The sequence below is a fragment of the Ailuropoda melanoleuca genome, chromosome 6, assembly GCF_002007445.2.
Source record: "Ailuropoda melanoleuca isolate Jingjing chromosome 6, ASM200744v2, whole genome shotgun sequence".
In the NCBI taxonomy this organism is placed as follows: Eukaryota; Metazoa; Chordata; class Mammalia; order Carnivora; family Ursidae; genus Ailuropoda; species Ailuropoda melanoleuca.
Genome location: NC_048223.1, coordinates 99,325,617 through 99,342,625, shown reverse-complemented (window position 1 = coordinate 99,342,625; position 17,009 = coordinate 99,325,617). Strand labels below are relative to the sequence as shown.

Genomic DNA, 17,009 nt, shown 5'->3' with positions numbered 1-17,009 from the left:
TCTTTCCCTTGACCCCCACGAGCAGATGGGAGACTCCTGTGCAGCGGATGATGAAAATGAGTCCCAAGTCTGGGGTGGGGGGAGCCCCTGGTTTATCAGAGGCTTCCGTCCTGCCTGCTCACAGATGGTGGGCACCTGAAGCCCATCATTCATCTGTACCCCATGTGCAGGGACCAGCAGAGGCCTCCTCTGATTTAAGCTCCCTGTTCACTATTCAAGACCTTCCCTAACCTTAGGGTACACAGCCCATTTGATTCTGCTGCCTAAAAAAAATACAAAAGCAAGGAAGGATGAACACCAAATGGGAATGGGGACTCTCACAGGGTACTGGGAGTGTGCAGGAGATTTTCTTCTGTGGGCTTTCTGGTGTTCACACCTTTTACATAAGCACAACTTCCACAATAAGGAAAACCATATTACTTGCTTCTCTTCAACCTGCACTCCTTACTCAAATCACTAACCCTCCTGCAACTCTCCTCACTTACCCTTAATAATTGCCCTATCCCATCTCAACTCTAGCTAAAGAATCTACACATTGCCTTTGTCTCGCTTGTCTACACTGTATGTCTTAAAATCGTGCCATATCTTTCTTTGTCTCTGCTCCCTCCAGAAACTGGCCAGAAGCCGTCACGGATGATGAGACATATATGTATAATGTGTACACAGGTATGAAGCAAGATGGAAGAAAGACAAGAGAAATGGAATCAAACTTCCTGGGTATGATACCAGCTCCACTTCTGACTGTGCAGTATAGAACAGAGACCAGTGGCTTGACCTCCCTGACCAGTTCCTCCAGCTGAATTCCTTATTAGTGCCAATTCTCTTCTCCTAAAAGGAAAGAAAGATTCTGAACATGTCTACCAACCCCGCAGCTTTTGAAAAAGGGATCACTTCATCTCTAAAACTGAGAAGCCCCATGGGCGCCTGGGTGGCTCAGTCAGTTAAGCATCTGTCTTCAGCTCAAGTCATGATCCCAGGGTCTTGGGATCCAGTCTCACATCTGGCTCCCTGCTCAGTGGGAGCCTGCTTCTCCCTCTGCCCCTCCCCCTGCTCACGCTTGTGTGCTCTCTCATTCTCTCTCCCCCCACCGTGAAATAAATAAATAAAATCTTAAAAAGAAATAAATTAATTGGGGCGCCTGGGTGGCACAGCGGTTAAGCGTCTGCCTTCGGCTCAGGGCATGATCCCGGCGTTATGGGATCAAGCCCCACATCAGGCTCCTCTGCTATGAGCCTGCTTTTCCTCTCCCACTCCCCCTGCTTGTGTTCCCTCTCTCGCTGGCTGTCTCTATCTCTGTCGAATAAATAAATAAAATTAAAAAGAAAAGAAATAAATTAATTAATTAAAAAAACCTGAGAGGCCCCAGACCCAGCCTATAAAAGAGGTCCCCATCCATCCATACCTAAACTAGCGCTGGACTATGGAGAACAGGGCCAGTAGGCTGAAATCTCTCCTTCGACACTTCCTGTGGGCCAGAGTCCCAGGCATAGACAAATGCCCAAGGGGTGGTGCAGTCAAAAGTGGCAGGCTGAGCACCTCTGCCTAAAGCTGCAGTGAAAATACTTAATGGTCAGCAATACACCAGACATTCAGGCCCTGGATCTTCTATGGGACACATGTCACAGCAGGACAGAGCTAGGCTCAGATTCAAACAGGAGGGGTCGGCTGCAGATGAAAGGACCCAGTGTAGCTCTCCTTTTGCCCATTGACTCCAAAGACTGACCCATTCTGTTCCTCAGGGAGAGGGCCCAGATAACAGTACATGCACCATGTTTTTTAAAAAAAAATCATTTGGGGCCTTATAAAAAGCCATAGTAGCAGTAAGTTCCCAGCCAAGTAAGGCCTCCCTTCTCCTCAGCAGCCAGTCCTGGGCCAGGCCACAAACAGGAATATCACACCAGACAAGACCTAGGTGAGCTTGGTTCTGTGCACCTGACGTGACAGCAGAGAGGGAAGAAAGACAAAGAGCAAACAGAGACATCAGGGGCATAAACCCCACTATGCAGAGCATCACCAGCTCCCCGTGGACCCTTGGCACTGTATGCCATGGATCTGCTCACTATGGTGTGGCCAGGAGGAAGCAGGTTTGGAAAAAATGAAACCTAATTACAGAAGCTCCAGTATTATTGAGTCCATCATACCGTGAGCTCCTTGAGGAATGGAACCAACTCTTCCTGCTGTGCCTGGCACCTAACCCAGTGCCCAGGACAAGTACTGAATATTTGGAGGCAGTTTCCCATAGTGCTTAAGATATAGGTCCCTGGGATACACTACTAGGATTCAAATAGCAGTTCCTCCACTTTTGTGGGCAAGGGTCTTAATCTCCCTGAGCCTCAGTTTCCTCCTCTGGAAAATGGAATTATGCCTACCTCACAGGGCTGATGTGAAAATGGAAGATGCTGGTGTCAAAGACCTGGTAGGGTACTGAATGCATGCATGGCAGGTTAATAAATGGTACTGATTTCAATGATGATGATAAACAGTACTGATTCAGTGATGTGAGGTCTTGAGAAACGAAAACGCCCGTGCCACGTGACAGTCTATTTTGGAGGAACATGGTGCATTAGCTAAGCAAAAAAATCAATGCCATGTGTGATATCCCATCTTACAGAGGACAGTGTGGTCTGTTTCACAGACATTGCAAGGGGTGGTGGGAAGGGGGCAGGGGGGACAAACGCATGAAGGTTTGGTTCTCCCATGAAGTGCACTTTCTGGCACATTCAGGGTGTGCAAGAACTGGCAGAAGCAGACTATTTGCTACTCATGGGTGGCAATGATGTCAATAAACCAGCTATACCTGTTTAGGGCCCAGTGAGCCCTTGGCTGAAATTGACAACGAGGTAGGTATTGCATGGAAGGCACACTGAGCTGGGAATCTAAAACAGTGGTCTGGAATCCAAAATCTTCCATTTCTCACTGTGTGGCCCTGCACACAATAGTTAATATCCCTGAGCCTCTCCCCTAAAATGAGGACAAGCTCTCAGTGAATTATCAGGAAGACTAGATGAGATGTGTGTGAAATATCTACTGCAGCGCCTGCCACACAGTTGGTGCTTAATAAAGAATAGCATACAATAACTATAAAACAACTGTTTTTTAATCGAGTTGCAGGGGCCTGTGTATCAAGCACAGCAAAGTGGCTCTGCCATGGATGTTGATCACTTTCCAAGAAAGTTCACGAAGGAGGTGTCTGCAGTTGACAGCTCGAGTTAGAGAAATGTGCCAGGCTCCAGGAAGGAAGCCCCAGCGGACCCGGAGATGTTCTGCCAAGCTGAAGATGAGCCACGGCAAACTGAGGGCACTCCCCAGCCTTGACCTACCAAGCAAGAAATGTTTGTATTTGTTTTCAGACAGCCCAGAAAAGTAGCCACTGGGTGTTGCTGGAATCAGCCGGAACATGGCGGTGGGGGGGGGGGTACGGGGGGAGGCAAGAGATTTTTAACTAACAAGAGTCCTCAAGTTTTTGTGAACGGTTCACATTTTTAAAAACGAAGCTAGATTCAAGGCTATCTCTATAATATCACTCTTGCGCAACTTGCTTCCGATTTGCTTTCCTGAATAAATGAGTGGAATTACAAGAATGATAGATAATCAGGGTATACAGCGGAAGCTAGGTCTTGCGTAGGAACGTCATTGGCCTTGCATCTCAACTTGGGGGGGAAGAGGAAGGTTGGGGACAGCTGGCTTACAGTGCCAAGCATGGTGGTAATAGTAACTGCCATTTACTGAGTATTTTAATATGTCCCAGGCACCATTCTAAGGATGTTATGTGCATTAACTCATTCAATCCTCATGACAACCCCACAGAGAAGAAGGTACTGTTATCTTCATTCTACAGATGAGGAAAGTGAGGCCCAAAAATTCAAATAACTTGCCCAAGGTTACATAGTTAATGAACTGGAGGAGTTGGAATAATAAAATGCAAACGGATAGTAAATGAACAAAATACTTGTCATATTGTCTAATTATCTGCTACCAAAAGAAAAATGGTATCTTATAAATGCCCTGTTTGGAAGATCCTAGATTTTGCAAATCAAAAGAAATTCATGGTCAGGGGGCACCTGGGTGGCTCAGTCAGTTAAGCAGCCAAGTCTTGGTTTTCAGCTCAGGTCACAGTCTCAGGATTGTGAGATGGCTCCCCACTTAGTGGGGAGTCGGCTTGGGATTCTCTCCTTCTGCCCCTCCCCCCACTTGCGTGCATGCATCTGTGCATGTATGAACTTCTCTCTCTCTCTCTCTCTGTAAAATAAATAAATCCTAAAAAAAAAAAAGAAGAAGAAGAAGAAGAAAAGAAAAGAAAAGAAAGAAATTCATAGTCAGCCCTTGCTATACACTCTGACTCCAGGGGAAGGGCGAGAGAGTGGCCCGAAGCAGATTTCCCAGGTGGGGGCAGGGGAGGCTACATTCTGCTCTTCCCAACACTCTGTGCCGACCAAGAGTCAATAGAATACAAGTCCCCAAAGTAACAATACACTTGGCTTTGGTTATTGCCATTAACAACCCCCTGTCATTTGCTGGGTGTGGGCACTGTGCTCATCACTTCACACACATCACCACTTGTGTGATGGAGTCCTTGACTACCCTAAGTAGCCCTACTCTTGTCCCCATTCTTACAGATGTGGAAACTGAGGCTTTAACCTGAGGCTTTCTCACCACAGGGAGAAAGCAGTAGAGCCATCACCTCCTATGGCTTCTACCTCTCTACCACTTACTTGTCGATAATCTTGGGCAGTTTAGCAACCTCACTACATCTCGGTATCCTCACCCATAAAACAGGAAAAATGATTCCTGCCCTGCCTACTTGAGAGGATGGTTGTGGGGAACAAATCATGTATAATACTTGTGAAATCACTTTAAAAACTGCAAAATGCTGACGAAAGCAAGAAATCATTAGTCTTTTTAATTACAAAGAGTGACACCTGATCCAGCAAGCACTTTGCTAAAAGGGTGCCTCTTTTCCCTTGGGAATTTGGGAATAATTCAAAGTCTGCAGAGCTAGGGCATTCTTTTCTTCAAGTCCCTGGCACCTGGGAGTCGGAAAGTGGAAGTTCATTCTGGGAGAAGACGGAGGAAACAATGGTATTTGCATTCTACTTGTATTTCTCTTTAGGAATGCGATCTTGGCTGAGATTCTACGGCTTCCAGCACACCCCCAAACAACATTCAACAAAAATTTACTGAGTATCTACTAAGTGCCAAGCACTTAATTCAGGACAATGGACTCACGTGGCTCCTAGGTGTAGAGGCTATAGTTTGGGGGCTGGGAAATTAAAGGAGGAGGGAACAGCAATGAGAAGGGAGCAGAGTGGCTACAGTCCTTGGAGCTTTGCAAGCTTTATAGCGGACTTCGGCTCCTTTTCATGAAGGTGGGGGAAGGCAGCACAACAGAATGAGCTCTGAGCACTAGAATTTTCTCCTCAGCCTCAGGACCCCCAGCAATCAATTTATCCTCTTGACTATCAGCTTTCCCATATGTAAAAAAGGGTAGGAATGTTCCCATAGGTAAAATGAGGACAAATGAGATGATTGCCTGAACAGGCCTAGCGAGGTGCCTAAAGATGCTCAATAATAAACACTTTAAATACGAAAACCACATGTCCTCTTCCTCCTGTCCGGCGAAGACACACCACATAAGAGCCAAAAGCTCAGGCTCCGAGATCAGAATGCTTGGGTTCCAGTCTGGCTTTGCTGTTTACCTGCATGCCCCTAGGCAGGTGACGTTACCTTTCTAGGGCTCAATTTCTTCATCCATAAAAAGGTGACAGTAGTGTCCACCCATAAGACGGTTGTGAGGATTAGCCAAGATACTGCACGTGACGCTTCTGGCACACAGTAAACACCAACCAAAGGTGAGCTGCTGCCAAGCGTATCTCTGCCAGCCCTAAAAACAACGAAACTCGGAGTCCTCTAAGATCTAGGCTGCTTGGGGGTGCCTGGGTGGCTCAGTCGTTAAGCGTCTGCCTTCGGCTCAGGGCATGATCCTGGTGCTCTGGGATCAAGCCCCACATCAGGCTCCTCCGCTGGGAGCCTGCTTCTTCCTCTCCCACTCCCCCTGCTTGTGTTCCCTCTCTCGCTGGCTGTCTCTCTCTGTCAAATAAATAAATAAAATCTTGGGGGAAAAAAAAAACACAAGATCTAGCCTGCTTGGTGACTGGCTGGCTGCCTAGGTTGGACTTTGGTGCCAGCCTTCCTGAGAAGACAGGTACAAATGAGGAGCCATCCTCGTCCCCCCACCCCATACCCTGCAGAAGATGCTCCAGCCCCCTTCCTGACAATGAGTGACATGAGTTGAGGGGCTGGCGATGGTCAGAGGTATGGATGACCACTGAGCTCGGTCCCTCTTCCTTGTGAGCTCAGGAAGCAGGGAGATCTTGTCCCCAACAGAGAGAAGCACATGGCTTTGAGCAGCAAATTCACCACGTAGCCATGTCACTGTCATTCCCTCAATCCTACATGCTCCCATCTGAACCACAATCCTGCATCTGTCACACACAAAAGGGGCTAAAAAAAAAAAACTGGTGCTCACCCCAAGTAAGACAGTGTTAACATTCTCTGGGAGCCCGATGAATCATAATAACACAGACCTGCTTCGTTTAACTGGAAAGCCCATCCATCCATCCATCCATCCATCCATCCATCCATCCATCCATCCATCCCAGCCATCGACCACCTAGTTAGAAACCCAGAAGCAAGCCAAATTCTGACTGACCAGACAAGATGCAACAGAATCCACCCACCCAAGCTCCTGTACTTCCCTCCCTGGGGGCCCCTCAGGCTTCACTATGAGCTCATCTACTCTTTCTCTAGGTACAATTCAAATAATCCCAGCCATCCGTTTCCCCAGGAATTGGGGGGGGCCTGCTATCTGAGCCCCGTAGATGGAATCTCAAGAAGTGACCACTATGATCAGGTGTCATTCACACCCAACCGGATGGCTATTATCAAAACCAAGCAGGTGTATCTGGGTGGCTCAGTCGGTTAAGTGTCTGCCTTCGGCTCAGGTCATGATCTTGGGGTCCTGGGATTGAGCCCCACATCTGGCTCCCCAATCAGCGGGAAGTCTGCTTCTCCCTCTCCCTCTGCCCTTGCTTGTGTTCTCTTTCTCTCAAATAAATAAATAAAATATATTTTAAAAAAACCAAGCAGGGGTGCCTGGGTGGCTCACTCGGTTAAGCATCTGCCTTCAGCTCACGTCATGATCCGGAGTCCCGGATCAAGCCCCACATCCAGCTCCCTGCGTGGCGGGGAGTCTGCTTCTCCCTCTGCTCCTCCCCCTGCTCATGCTCTCTCTTACTCTCTCTCAAATAAATAAATAAAATCTTTAAACATTTTTTTAAATAAATAAAATTTTAAAAACCAAGGAAACAAAACAAAAACCAGAAAATAACAAGCATTACTGGTTTGGATGTGAACAATCTGGAACCCTTGTCCATTGCTGGGGGCGGGCAGGGAATGCACAATGGTACGGCCGCTGAGGAAAACAGTCGGGCAATTCCTCAAAAACTTATACCTAGGGGCGCCTGGGTGGCATAGTCGTTGGGCATCTGCCTTCAGCTCAAGGAGTGATCCTGGTGCTCTGGGATCGAGCCCCATATCAGGTTCTTCCACTGGGAGCCTGGTTCTTCCTCTCCCACTCCCCCTGCTTGTGTTCCCACTCTCACTGGCTGTCTCTCTCTCTATCAAATAAATAAATAAAATCTTTAAAAAAAAAAAACTTATACCTAGAGTGAACATATGATCCAGCAATTCCACTTCTGAATATATGGACAAAAGAACTGAAAGCAGTCCACATGTCCATGGACAGATGAATGAACAAAGTGTGGAAAGCTATTCAGCCTTAAAAAGGAAGGGAATTCTGACACATGCGACATCATGGAAGAACCCTGAAGATACTATGCTAAGTGAAATAAGCCTAACACAGAAGTTCAAATATTGCTTCATTCCACTTATGTGAGGTACTCAGAGAAGTCAAATTCAGAGACAGGAAGCAGAATGGCAGTGCCAGGGGCTGGGGGAGAGAAGAATGAGGAGTCTGTGTTTAATGGGGACAGAGTTTCCGTTGGGGAGGATGAAAAAGTTGCAGCGATGGGTGGTGGTGATGGCTGCACAGCAGCGTGAACGTACTTACTGCACAGAGCTATATACCTGAGTATACGTTATATATGTCTAACCACATTTTCTTTAAGTGGGGAGAGGAAAAAAAAGAAGTGATTGCTACCAGGGAGAAGACAGATCATAGGTGCAAACGTGAACCCCGAAAGCACAGCAGCCGGACACTGCTTAGTTTGGGGCCCCCTGCCCTGCAGTCTCAGAAGCCTGGAGGCCTCACACTGGCATAGACACAATTACTGATCAGTCAGGACGCTGTTCTCATCCAAAGCCTAGAACAGGAATCAGAGCCTGCCCACCCCAATGCTGCTTGGGACCCTGAGGCGGGCCACTGTGGAATGGGCTCTCCCTCACCAATTTCCTTCTGCTTGCCACCAGTTCACCCCACTTCTTTCAGAAATAAAGGCTTTGGACAGAAGAAGCTTTTGTGGTCCCCACCTCCACTGAGCAGGTGCTTTGTACATACAAGTCTGAACTCAACACCCCTGAGTCGCAAAGAGGAGGTTATTCGTGCTTGGTACACTTTAGAAGCATATCATCCGTTTCAGAAAGATTCCCATCCAAAAATAGTTTTTAAACGTTTCTTTTATAGTTTTGCTCTTTAAAAAAAGAGTAAGCTTCAATGATCTGGTGGGGAAAATCACTGGCTATGGTTTTTGTGTGTAAAAATCCTGTGGCTAGGATAATAGAAACTTCATGAGTTCACAAAATCCCCTTTCAACCAGGATCTCACTTGATTCTTAGAACCTCTCGGGAGGTGGGCAGGGGTAGCAGTCATCCCATTGTACGAACTGAGAAACTGAGGCTCAGACAGATCAAAGTCACATACACAATTAGGAAGAAGCAGAGAACCAAGGCCTTATTTCCCGTCAATGCCAGATGAGGATCTGGGTTGGGACCTCACGTGTGAGCAGACCACACCGTCATGGAAGTAATTTTAAAAACAGTGTTAGTTTATTTTATTCCCCGTAACATCTTTCTGAAGTAAACTGAAAATATTATCATTTTTTAAAACAGAGGATCAACTGAACATGAAACGAATGACTTGCCCAAGATCACCACTCAGGAAAGGGGCAGAGAGACTAGACCTCTTCCCTTTTGAATACACTTGACCTTGAGCACTTCCCCCACAATGTCTTGACCCCAACACACTCAAAACTTAAAGGAGCCCATGCAGTATTTATATAGGTTGCACCACATTTCTGTGAACTTGGCAGGGAGTAGATATACCTTTATTCTCTTTTTAATAGCTGGAAAAGAAAAAGAGGTTAAAGAAAACTTTAAGTTCCTTTCAGCTCTAAAATGCTATGATTCTAAAAATTCCTCAGCAAGTTGCTCAGTAGAGAGAGGCCTGGAATCCACCTTTCTGCTTTCCAGTCTATTCGACCACCTCATCCCCATGACTACAAATACCATGTGTATCTGGGAGAGGGACCCATTCTCAGATGCATTTAAATGCTATAAAATGTCAAGAAAGTGCCATTGCCCAGTTAGGACCCTCATAGGGGACTTGACTCTGCTCTGCTGCTCTAGCCCCCGTGTCTCCTAGCAAGAGGCTCCCAAACCGGAAGGAATTCTATCCCAGGTATCTGAGACCATATCCAGGCCTGGGGTGAGGGAGACGCCAGGCTCAGGAACAGAACACAGCACTGGGAAGTTGCAGCTTCGGTCCGCTTATGAGATGCCTGCCCGAACATCCACCTCACATGAGAGAGCATCGGGTCTGCTCATTCCTGCTTTTCTATAGACCTTTCCCACTCGTTACACACACTAGCTTCATCCAACAAAGACTTATGAAGCACCTACTGTATGCGAGGCATTGCTCTATGTATCAGGGAGCAAACAAATAAAAATCTCTGACCGCACGCAGTAGGGGAGGCAGCCAATGCCAGATGATGGTAACTGCCATGGAGAAAAATAAAACGGGGAAGGGGGGTAGATAATGCTGACAGCAAGTAGTATAGGGAAGGGGACCGAGTTTTCAAAGGATGACCTGGAAGGGCTTGATTGAGGAGGAATGTTTGAGGGGATGTGGAGGAGGCAGGGAATGGACAGACCCATTCAGGTATCAGGGGGTGGAACGGGATGAAGAGCACAAGACAGCTTAAATGTAAGCTGGTGAAATCATATCGTGTCTTGTAGGCCAACACAAGGACTCTGAATGAGACAGGGAACGAAGGAGTAACAAAATCTGACTTACAGTTTGCAGCATCACTCTGGCTGCTGTGATGAAAACAGTCTGTCGGGAGACAAGGGAGGAAGCAGGAAGGTCAGTTAAGAGGCCCACGGCAGCTTAGACCAGGGCTAAAGCGGTGCAGATGATGAAACTCAGGTTCTGGATATATTTGGGGCAAAGCCAATAGGATCGATTGATTAAATGGATGTGGGGGCGCCTGGGTGGCACAGCGGTTAAGCGTCTGCCTTAGGCTCAGGGCGTGATCCCGGCGTTATGGGATCGAGCCCCCACATCAGGCTCCTCCATTAGGAGCCTGCTTCTTCCTCTTCCACTCCCTGCTTGCGTTCCCTCTCTCACTGGCTGTCTCTATCTCTGTCGAATAAATAAATAAAATCTTTAAAAAATAAAATAAAATAAAATAAATGGATGTGGGATTGAGAGAAAAGGGAGGTGTCAGGGATGACTAGAGTTTTGGGGGCCTGGGCAACTGGAAGGACGAAATCACCATTAACTGAGACAGGAAGACTTTGGGAGGAGCAGGGGTGAAGGGTGAGGGTTCCTTTTGTTTTGGACATGTTACACTGAGAAGCCCTTTAGATGCCAAATGTGGTGAATACCAGAACATACAAGGCTGGAGCTGAAGAGGATGGGCTGAAATTATAAACGTGGGAGTCACCAGTCGTATAGCAATACATAATTGTGTGTCTTATCATACAGGATTTCCATGTATGATCACATGTAATTTGCATGACTATATGTTTATTAACTCCCTCCACCCCTAAACTGTAGGCTCCATGTGGCCAAGGACCATATCTGTTTGCAGCCAGCAAGGTACCTGGCTCTCAGTAAATATTTACTGGGCAAATGGAGAAGTTGCCCAATTACTCCCTCAAGAATAGCCACAGCAGCCCACACAATGAGAAGCAGACTCTCTTGCAACCACAGCGCCAAGCCCAACCAGCTCAAAACAGGGCCCTGGGTCTGTCCACACTGGGCCTGAGATTCCAGAACGTAAGTGGATATGCCTGGCACATCACAGAGTCAGATATTTGGGTTTCAGCCCTGCCACATTCTCAAAGGGTGGAGCTGGGCAAGAGACTTGCCTGTTCTACCACCTCGCTTTCTCCCTGGGGTGGCTGGGGGAGAGGCAGAGATATCGATCTACTCAGGGTATATGTCCTGGGTGGCGGGAGCCCCCCACATGAGTAAATCCCCAAGTATTCTCTGAAGCATACTAGGACCACCCAGTACCTGAAGGGGGAACATAGTTCTTCTGGGGATGCATTACGAGTAACAGTTAAAAAATAAAAAAGAATGATAATCACAAACATCGGCTAACGCAAAATGGCCTGACCAACAGGTGTCATGTCTCTGCTTTACCTGCCAAGTGACTAGGAGGACAGAACTAAGGCCAAAGGGTGACATAACAAGGCATACGATTTCAACTCAATAACTTTGCAGTTTTGAACAGTTGTCTTTGTGAAGATGACGAAACAGCTCTAATGATCTTGTACAACCCTGTCCCTTTCTGAGATACTAGAAGTGTGATCCAAGAGAGGTTTGAGGACTTGCCCAGGGTCACCCAGTTGCAGGCCCAGGACTAGAATTCAGGTTCTAGCTCTCTATTGATGGTTTCTTCCCATTACATCAGTGGCAAAGGAAAGGTAAAGGTTACCAAGGGAGCTGGGGAGTTTTAGGCATTAGTGTTACAACATCAAACTATGTCTTTGTCAAAGGGTAAGCTGCAGATGTTACAGGAATGCCAGGTGCACGCTGTGAAGTTAAGAAGGATTTCTTCCCTCATACCAAACTTGTCATCCTACAGAGTTCCCCTTGGCTTTGGACTTTATGAATAAAGCTATTCATAGGAAGACCTACAGAACTGAAAAAATGATACACTAGCAGGTAAAGAAATGCAGATATATACTTCAGTTAACTGTTTACATGAAAAATTCAGATGCTAGGATATAGTCCGGTTAATGTTCTAAAATCAACAAATATTGAGTGCTTCCTCTGTATAAGTCATTGTGCTAAGTGCTGAGTGTGTGTGTGTGTGTGTGTGCATGAGCATGTGTATATGTGTATGGCTATATGAGTGAGTGTGAGAGACAGACACACAAGGATAAGACAGAACCCAGGTCTTCAAGGTCTGCAGGGTAATTGCTGATATAAGACTGTAAACATCAAAGAAATGACTAATAATATGGAGTAGATAATTGTTAAGTAAGTGGCATAATGTGTCTGCAGGAGTTCTCAGAAGGGGGGGGAGTTGGAATTGTCAGGCAAGGTGTTTCTAGAAAGATATGGGATTTGAGGCAAACCTTGAAAGGAAGAAAGGCTCTTGATAAGAAGGGGGAAAGAAATGGCAATGAGCAAACACTGGTGGCCTTAATTCAGGGAAGAGAAAGAAATCACGCCTTAAAAAAGAACTAGACCAAACTGAACAGCCTTGAAAGTTAAAGTTCTTACAGAAGCGGAGAGGTGCAAAAAGATTTCTAAACAGGGGCATTTGGCTGGCTCAGTCAGTAGAGCATGATCTTGCGGTTATGAGTTCGAGCCCCATGCTGGGTGTAGAATTTACTTTAAAAAAGTACTTTCCATTAAAAAAAAAAGATTCCTAAACATAGAATTATGGGGTGAGAAACAGGTTAATTTAACAAACATCTTCGGGGGGGGGCACAATGTGCAGGTATCAGATGAATGACTGAAGATGAACTTGTCTTTGGTGGGGAACTAACTTCAGCCTGGGAGGTGGGTGAACTTGAGATGACAAGGGAGTGAAGCAGAGTGGAAGGAGCAGCTTTGTACAACTTCCCAAGGAAGAACCAGCAGGTCCCAGGGGCTGACTGGCTGGGAGGCAGAGAAAGTCAGCAGAGAGACATCTTCAAAGCACAAAGTTAGGCAGCTTCAAGAATGGGAGAGTAAAGGGAAGCTGGGGAAGGGAGCGATGCAGAACTTGGTTTTAGAAGTGTTGAATCTAAGAATAACTACCTCAGAGTGTCCAGTGGGCATTTACTGATATGAGTCTGGAGTACGACAAGTAATAGTTGAAGATACAGTGTACGGGTGTTCCCAGTGGACAGAGTTGTGGGACTGAGTATAATTTCTCTGTGAAGGAGTATGAGAAGAAGAAAAAAAAAAAGTCAAACTGAACCATGGGTGTGCCCACACCTAGGAGGTGATGTGATGGTAAGCAGCAGTGATCAGAGAAAAAAAAAACCAGATAATCTAATGTGGAGAAGGGAAGGGGGAAGAGTTTCAAGTATGAGAGGTTGTCACCTGTGAAAAATGTTACAAAATCAATCATGTGAACTGAGCACATAAATAATAAATATTCGTTGAATAAATGAATGAATGAAAGAAAGAAAGCCCTTGGGTTTGAGAATCAACTTTCCTCAGAATGGCCACGGTTGCCAAAATGTTTTCAACGTTAAATTTACCTCGTCCCTCTACCCCCAGAAAAACATGTTTCTTCTTCCACAAGTCATCCTGTTCACCACACAGACATCCTTCTCTGCTTCCCCCACGTTTCCCCTCATCTTCCTTCCCAGTTTCCACAACCCAAGCCACACACCTTCAGTGTCAAAGGACACAGGAAATTCCAACTAGTTTCCACTTCATTAACAACTATGCCTGTGGCTCCTCTTACATAAAGGAATATGTGGCAATTGGGTAAGAGGAGGCTGCGTTCTAGCCCCAACTGCACTACTAACTAGCTGTGTGGCTTTGGGCAAGTTGTTCAACCTCTCTGGATCTGGGCTTCTACACAGACAGGAGGAGTTAGGTCTATCTGGACTCCAGACAAGTTTTGAAGGTCCCTTTGAACTCTAAAGTATACGATTTTTATCATTCTCAGAAGGTCCTTGCAACACCCTCAGAGAAGGAAGTGAGTACAAGACCCGGGGAAACGAACGCCAGACCTCCTACCAGGGCGAAGCGCCAGTATAGGAGGAGTGTACCAAGAAAGTGAGAAGGCGCTGTCTGGCCCTCGCGGATCACTAGGGAGCAGATCCCATCCCCAAGGCTGGAAAGGATCCCAACAAACCCGAGCGCGATTCCCACCCCACACCCCACCTTTTCTAGACTCCAGACAGCCGGGAGGCTCTAAAAAGCCCTGCGGGAAAAATAAAGATTTCTTTCCCAGAGTCCTGCGCTGCTTTTGCCAGTTGGATTCCGGCAGACACGATCTGCAGCCCGATAATGACACAGACAGTCTCTGGAAGAGCGACAGTTCTCGCTCGCTCCGAGTTCTGGGGACGACTGGCCGCCCGCGCCGTGCCCCGACGGGCCAGCCTCCGACCCCGACCCGGCTGCCAGGCCAGCGGCGCCCGGGTCCCGGGGCCCCCTCCCCTCCGCCGGCCCCGCTGCGGTCTGCAAACATTTCCTGCCCCAGCCCCCACCCCCACTAGGAGCTTCCCAGTTGGAGCGAGTTGGGCTCGCAGCCGGGTCAGCGCTCGCAGTTGCCCCAACTCAGCTCCCCCGGCCACCAGGCTGGAAAGCGGGCCCCCGTCTGGCTCAGGAGCAGCCATCTGGGAAACCCAGGCGCCAGGAGCCGTGGGAGGTAGCTTGGGAAGCCCAGGGCTCGGGCGAGGAGGGGGACAACTGGCGAGGCGCCCGTGGCCCTGCTCCCTCCCTCGTCGTTACCTGCTCGCTTGCGGGGGTGTCCCGGGGCGGCCGGCCTCTCCCGGCGCTGTCTCCCCACGCAGTTGCCCATGCTGGCTCTTTAGCCGGGCCCCATGCACCGGAGGCGGCGGGCTTGTCGGCTGCTTCGCGCTCCTGCCCCGGACCGCGACGTCCCGGGTCAACGGCTCCTGCCTCCCGGCATCGGGCGCTCCTCGATCTCCCCCAAGGGGCGCGCTGTGCCCGGGCGCCGGCTTTGCCACAAACTTTGCGGGCGAGGGGAGAGAGGGAGGTGGCCGATTCCCCAGCACAGTCCCAGGTGGCCGGGCCAGGGGGGCCCGCGACGGTGCCCGGCCGGAGACCAGCTCCGCTGGAGGGGCGGAGAGAGGGGGCGGGCACCGCCGCAGCTACTCCCTGCTCGCTCGGGGCTCCCAGCTGGGGCCGGCCCCCCGGAGCCTGTCACTCACCTGCCTAACCCCGCCCCAGCCCGGCCCCGCTCCCAGCCGCCGGCTCTCGGTGCCCGCGCCTCCGCCGCCGCCCGCCCCAGGTGCGCATGTGACCGACGGCACCGCCCCCTCGGGCCGGGCCTGATTTTCTCATTGGCTTCCCCCAGGGTGTGTACCGCCCCTTGGCCCCACCCAGCCAGGTACCCGCCCCGCCACCCGTCTCCCGGGTAGCGGGGCCGGGAATTATTCGCCCTCAACGGCCCCCGGCTGCGTGCCCCGCAGCCGTCTTCCCTGCCCGCGCCACCGCCCTGACTCCAAGCCCCGCCCCTCAGGGAGGGACCGTCCCATCCCTCCCTGGAACTGCCGGGCCAGGAGCCGGCAGGCACGTGATCCAGGGAGCGCCCCGCCCCTTTAACCTTGGCCAGACGATTGGCTCAGGAGGCGCGTGCGCTCAGAGGCCCGTCCCGTGCCACCGCCCACTTCCCCTCCCACGGTTTCTGGATTGCGTTATGGCCGCCGCCGCCGCTCTGGAGGCGGTGGCGCCTACGGGCGCCCTGTGGGGCCTCGTGCACGACTTCGTCATGGGTCAGCAGGAGGGCCCCGCTGACCAAGTGGCTGCAGGTACGGCAGACGGCGCCGCGCGGCTTCCGCATGGGGCCGACAAGAGGGAGCGGCCTCAGTACGGCCGCCGGGCGGGAAGGGAGTGAGGGACAGCGGTGACTTTGAGAGATTGGTCTGGGGCTTGTTGTGAGCACCGCGTGCTTAAGAGCCGTAACAAATTGAGAGTCGCTTGCATCTTCCTTAAAGCGCTTTTATGCCCTTCATATTAGTGGATAGTCACTCTGTGCGCCAGCGGGGATTAGAGAGTCATTACCGAGTCACAGATGAGGAAACTGAAGCCGGGAGAGGGCAAGAGACTCGCACATCGGTGGGGGGGGCAGCTGGGACTCAGAGCCAGGTCCTACAGTCCAGAATCTGGTACTCCCGCCGCAAAACCACGTTGTTTGGCGGAGGTTGACGTGAGAAGCAGCATCTTCGGTGGCATCAGCTCTAGTCGCGTGGCATGTTGGGAGTGGCCGCGCGGCGCGATCTCTGACTGGCTGTCATAGGAGAGGAGGGAAGAAGCCAGTCGGGGGGGGGCAGTTTGAGGTATCAGCGTATGCTCCTCAAGACTTTCCTTCCGTTTCTTGGTAAAGTTCTTGATTAATTTGCTTCATGACTTTTTTATGTGGTGTTTGTTTTTTTTATTTTCCCCAGATCTCCAGTTTCCTGCTTTTGACCGGTTCAGGGATCTCTTAGTTCTCACAGCCTGTCTAAGATTTGAATAAAACGAATTCCAGATTTCCTTGGGAGTCATAGATTTCACTCTTTTAGGAAAAAAAAAATCTGAAAAGTTGAGTGTTAGCAGGCCTTCAGATTTGTTTAAGTAATGGAATACCAAATTATTTCGTGAATGCAAATGAGTTTGTCTATTTTTGGAAGTTTTGGTGCTTGGGAAAAAGTAAAAGACATTTCTCTTGAAACTTGGACATATTAACTTTTAGAATATGTGAGAAATGAATGAAATGAATCTGTGAGAAAGTATAATCCTTTGTGGGGTTTTTTTTTTAAAGATTTTATTTATTTATTTATTTATTTATTTATTTATTTATTTAAGA

General features: G+C 48.9%; 2 protein-coding genes across 4 annotated transcripts in view; one reads left to right on the top strand and one right to left on the bottom strand.

Annotated features, from left to right (window-relative positions):
• UBTD1 (ubiquitin domain containing 1) overlaps positions 1-15,600 on the bottom strand; it is a 53,092-nt gene extending 37,492 nt beyond the window's left edge. Inside the window, exon 1 of the mRNA XM_002916979.4 lies at positions 14,930-15,600. Within this exon, the coding sequence (XP_002917025.1) occupies positions 14,930-14,999 (70 nt within the window). The 5' untranslated portion in view covers positions 15,000-15,600. The remainder of the gene's footprint in view (positions 1-14,929) is intronic.
• Positions 15,601-15,815: 215 nt separating this feature from the next.
• The window catches only part of MMS19 (MMS19 homolog, cytosolic iron-sulfur assembly component), a 32,934-nt gene continuing 31,740 nt past the window's right edge, over positions 15,816-17,009 (top strand). For 2 of the 3 annotated variants that reach the window (XM_019797233.2, XM_011221996.3), the window contains exon 1: positions 15,816-15,972. In XM_019797233.2, coding sequence (XP_019652792.2) covers positions 15,861-15,972 — 112 coding nt within the window. In that variant the 5' untranslated portion in view covers positions 15,816-15,860. The remainder of the gene's footprint in view (positions 15,973-17,009) is intronic. The other variant, XM_034663075.1, reaches the window with a different exon arrangement.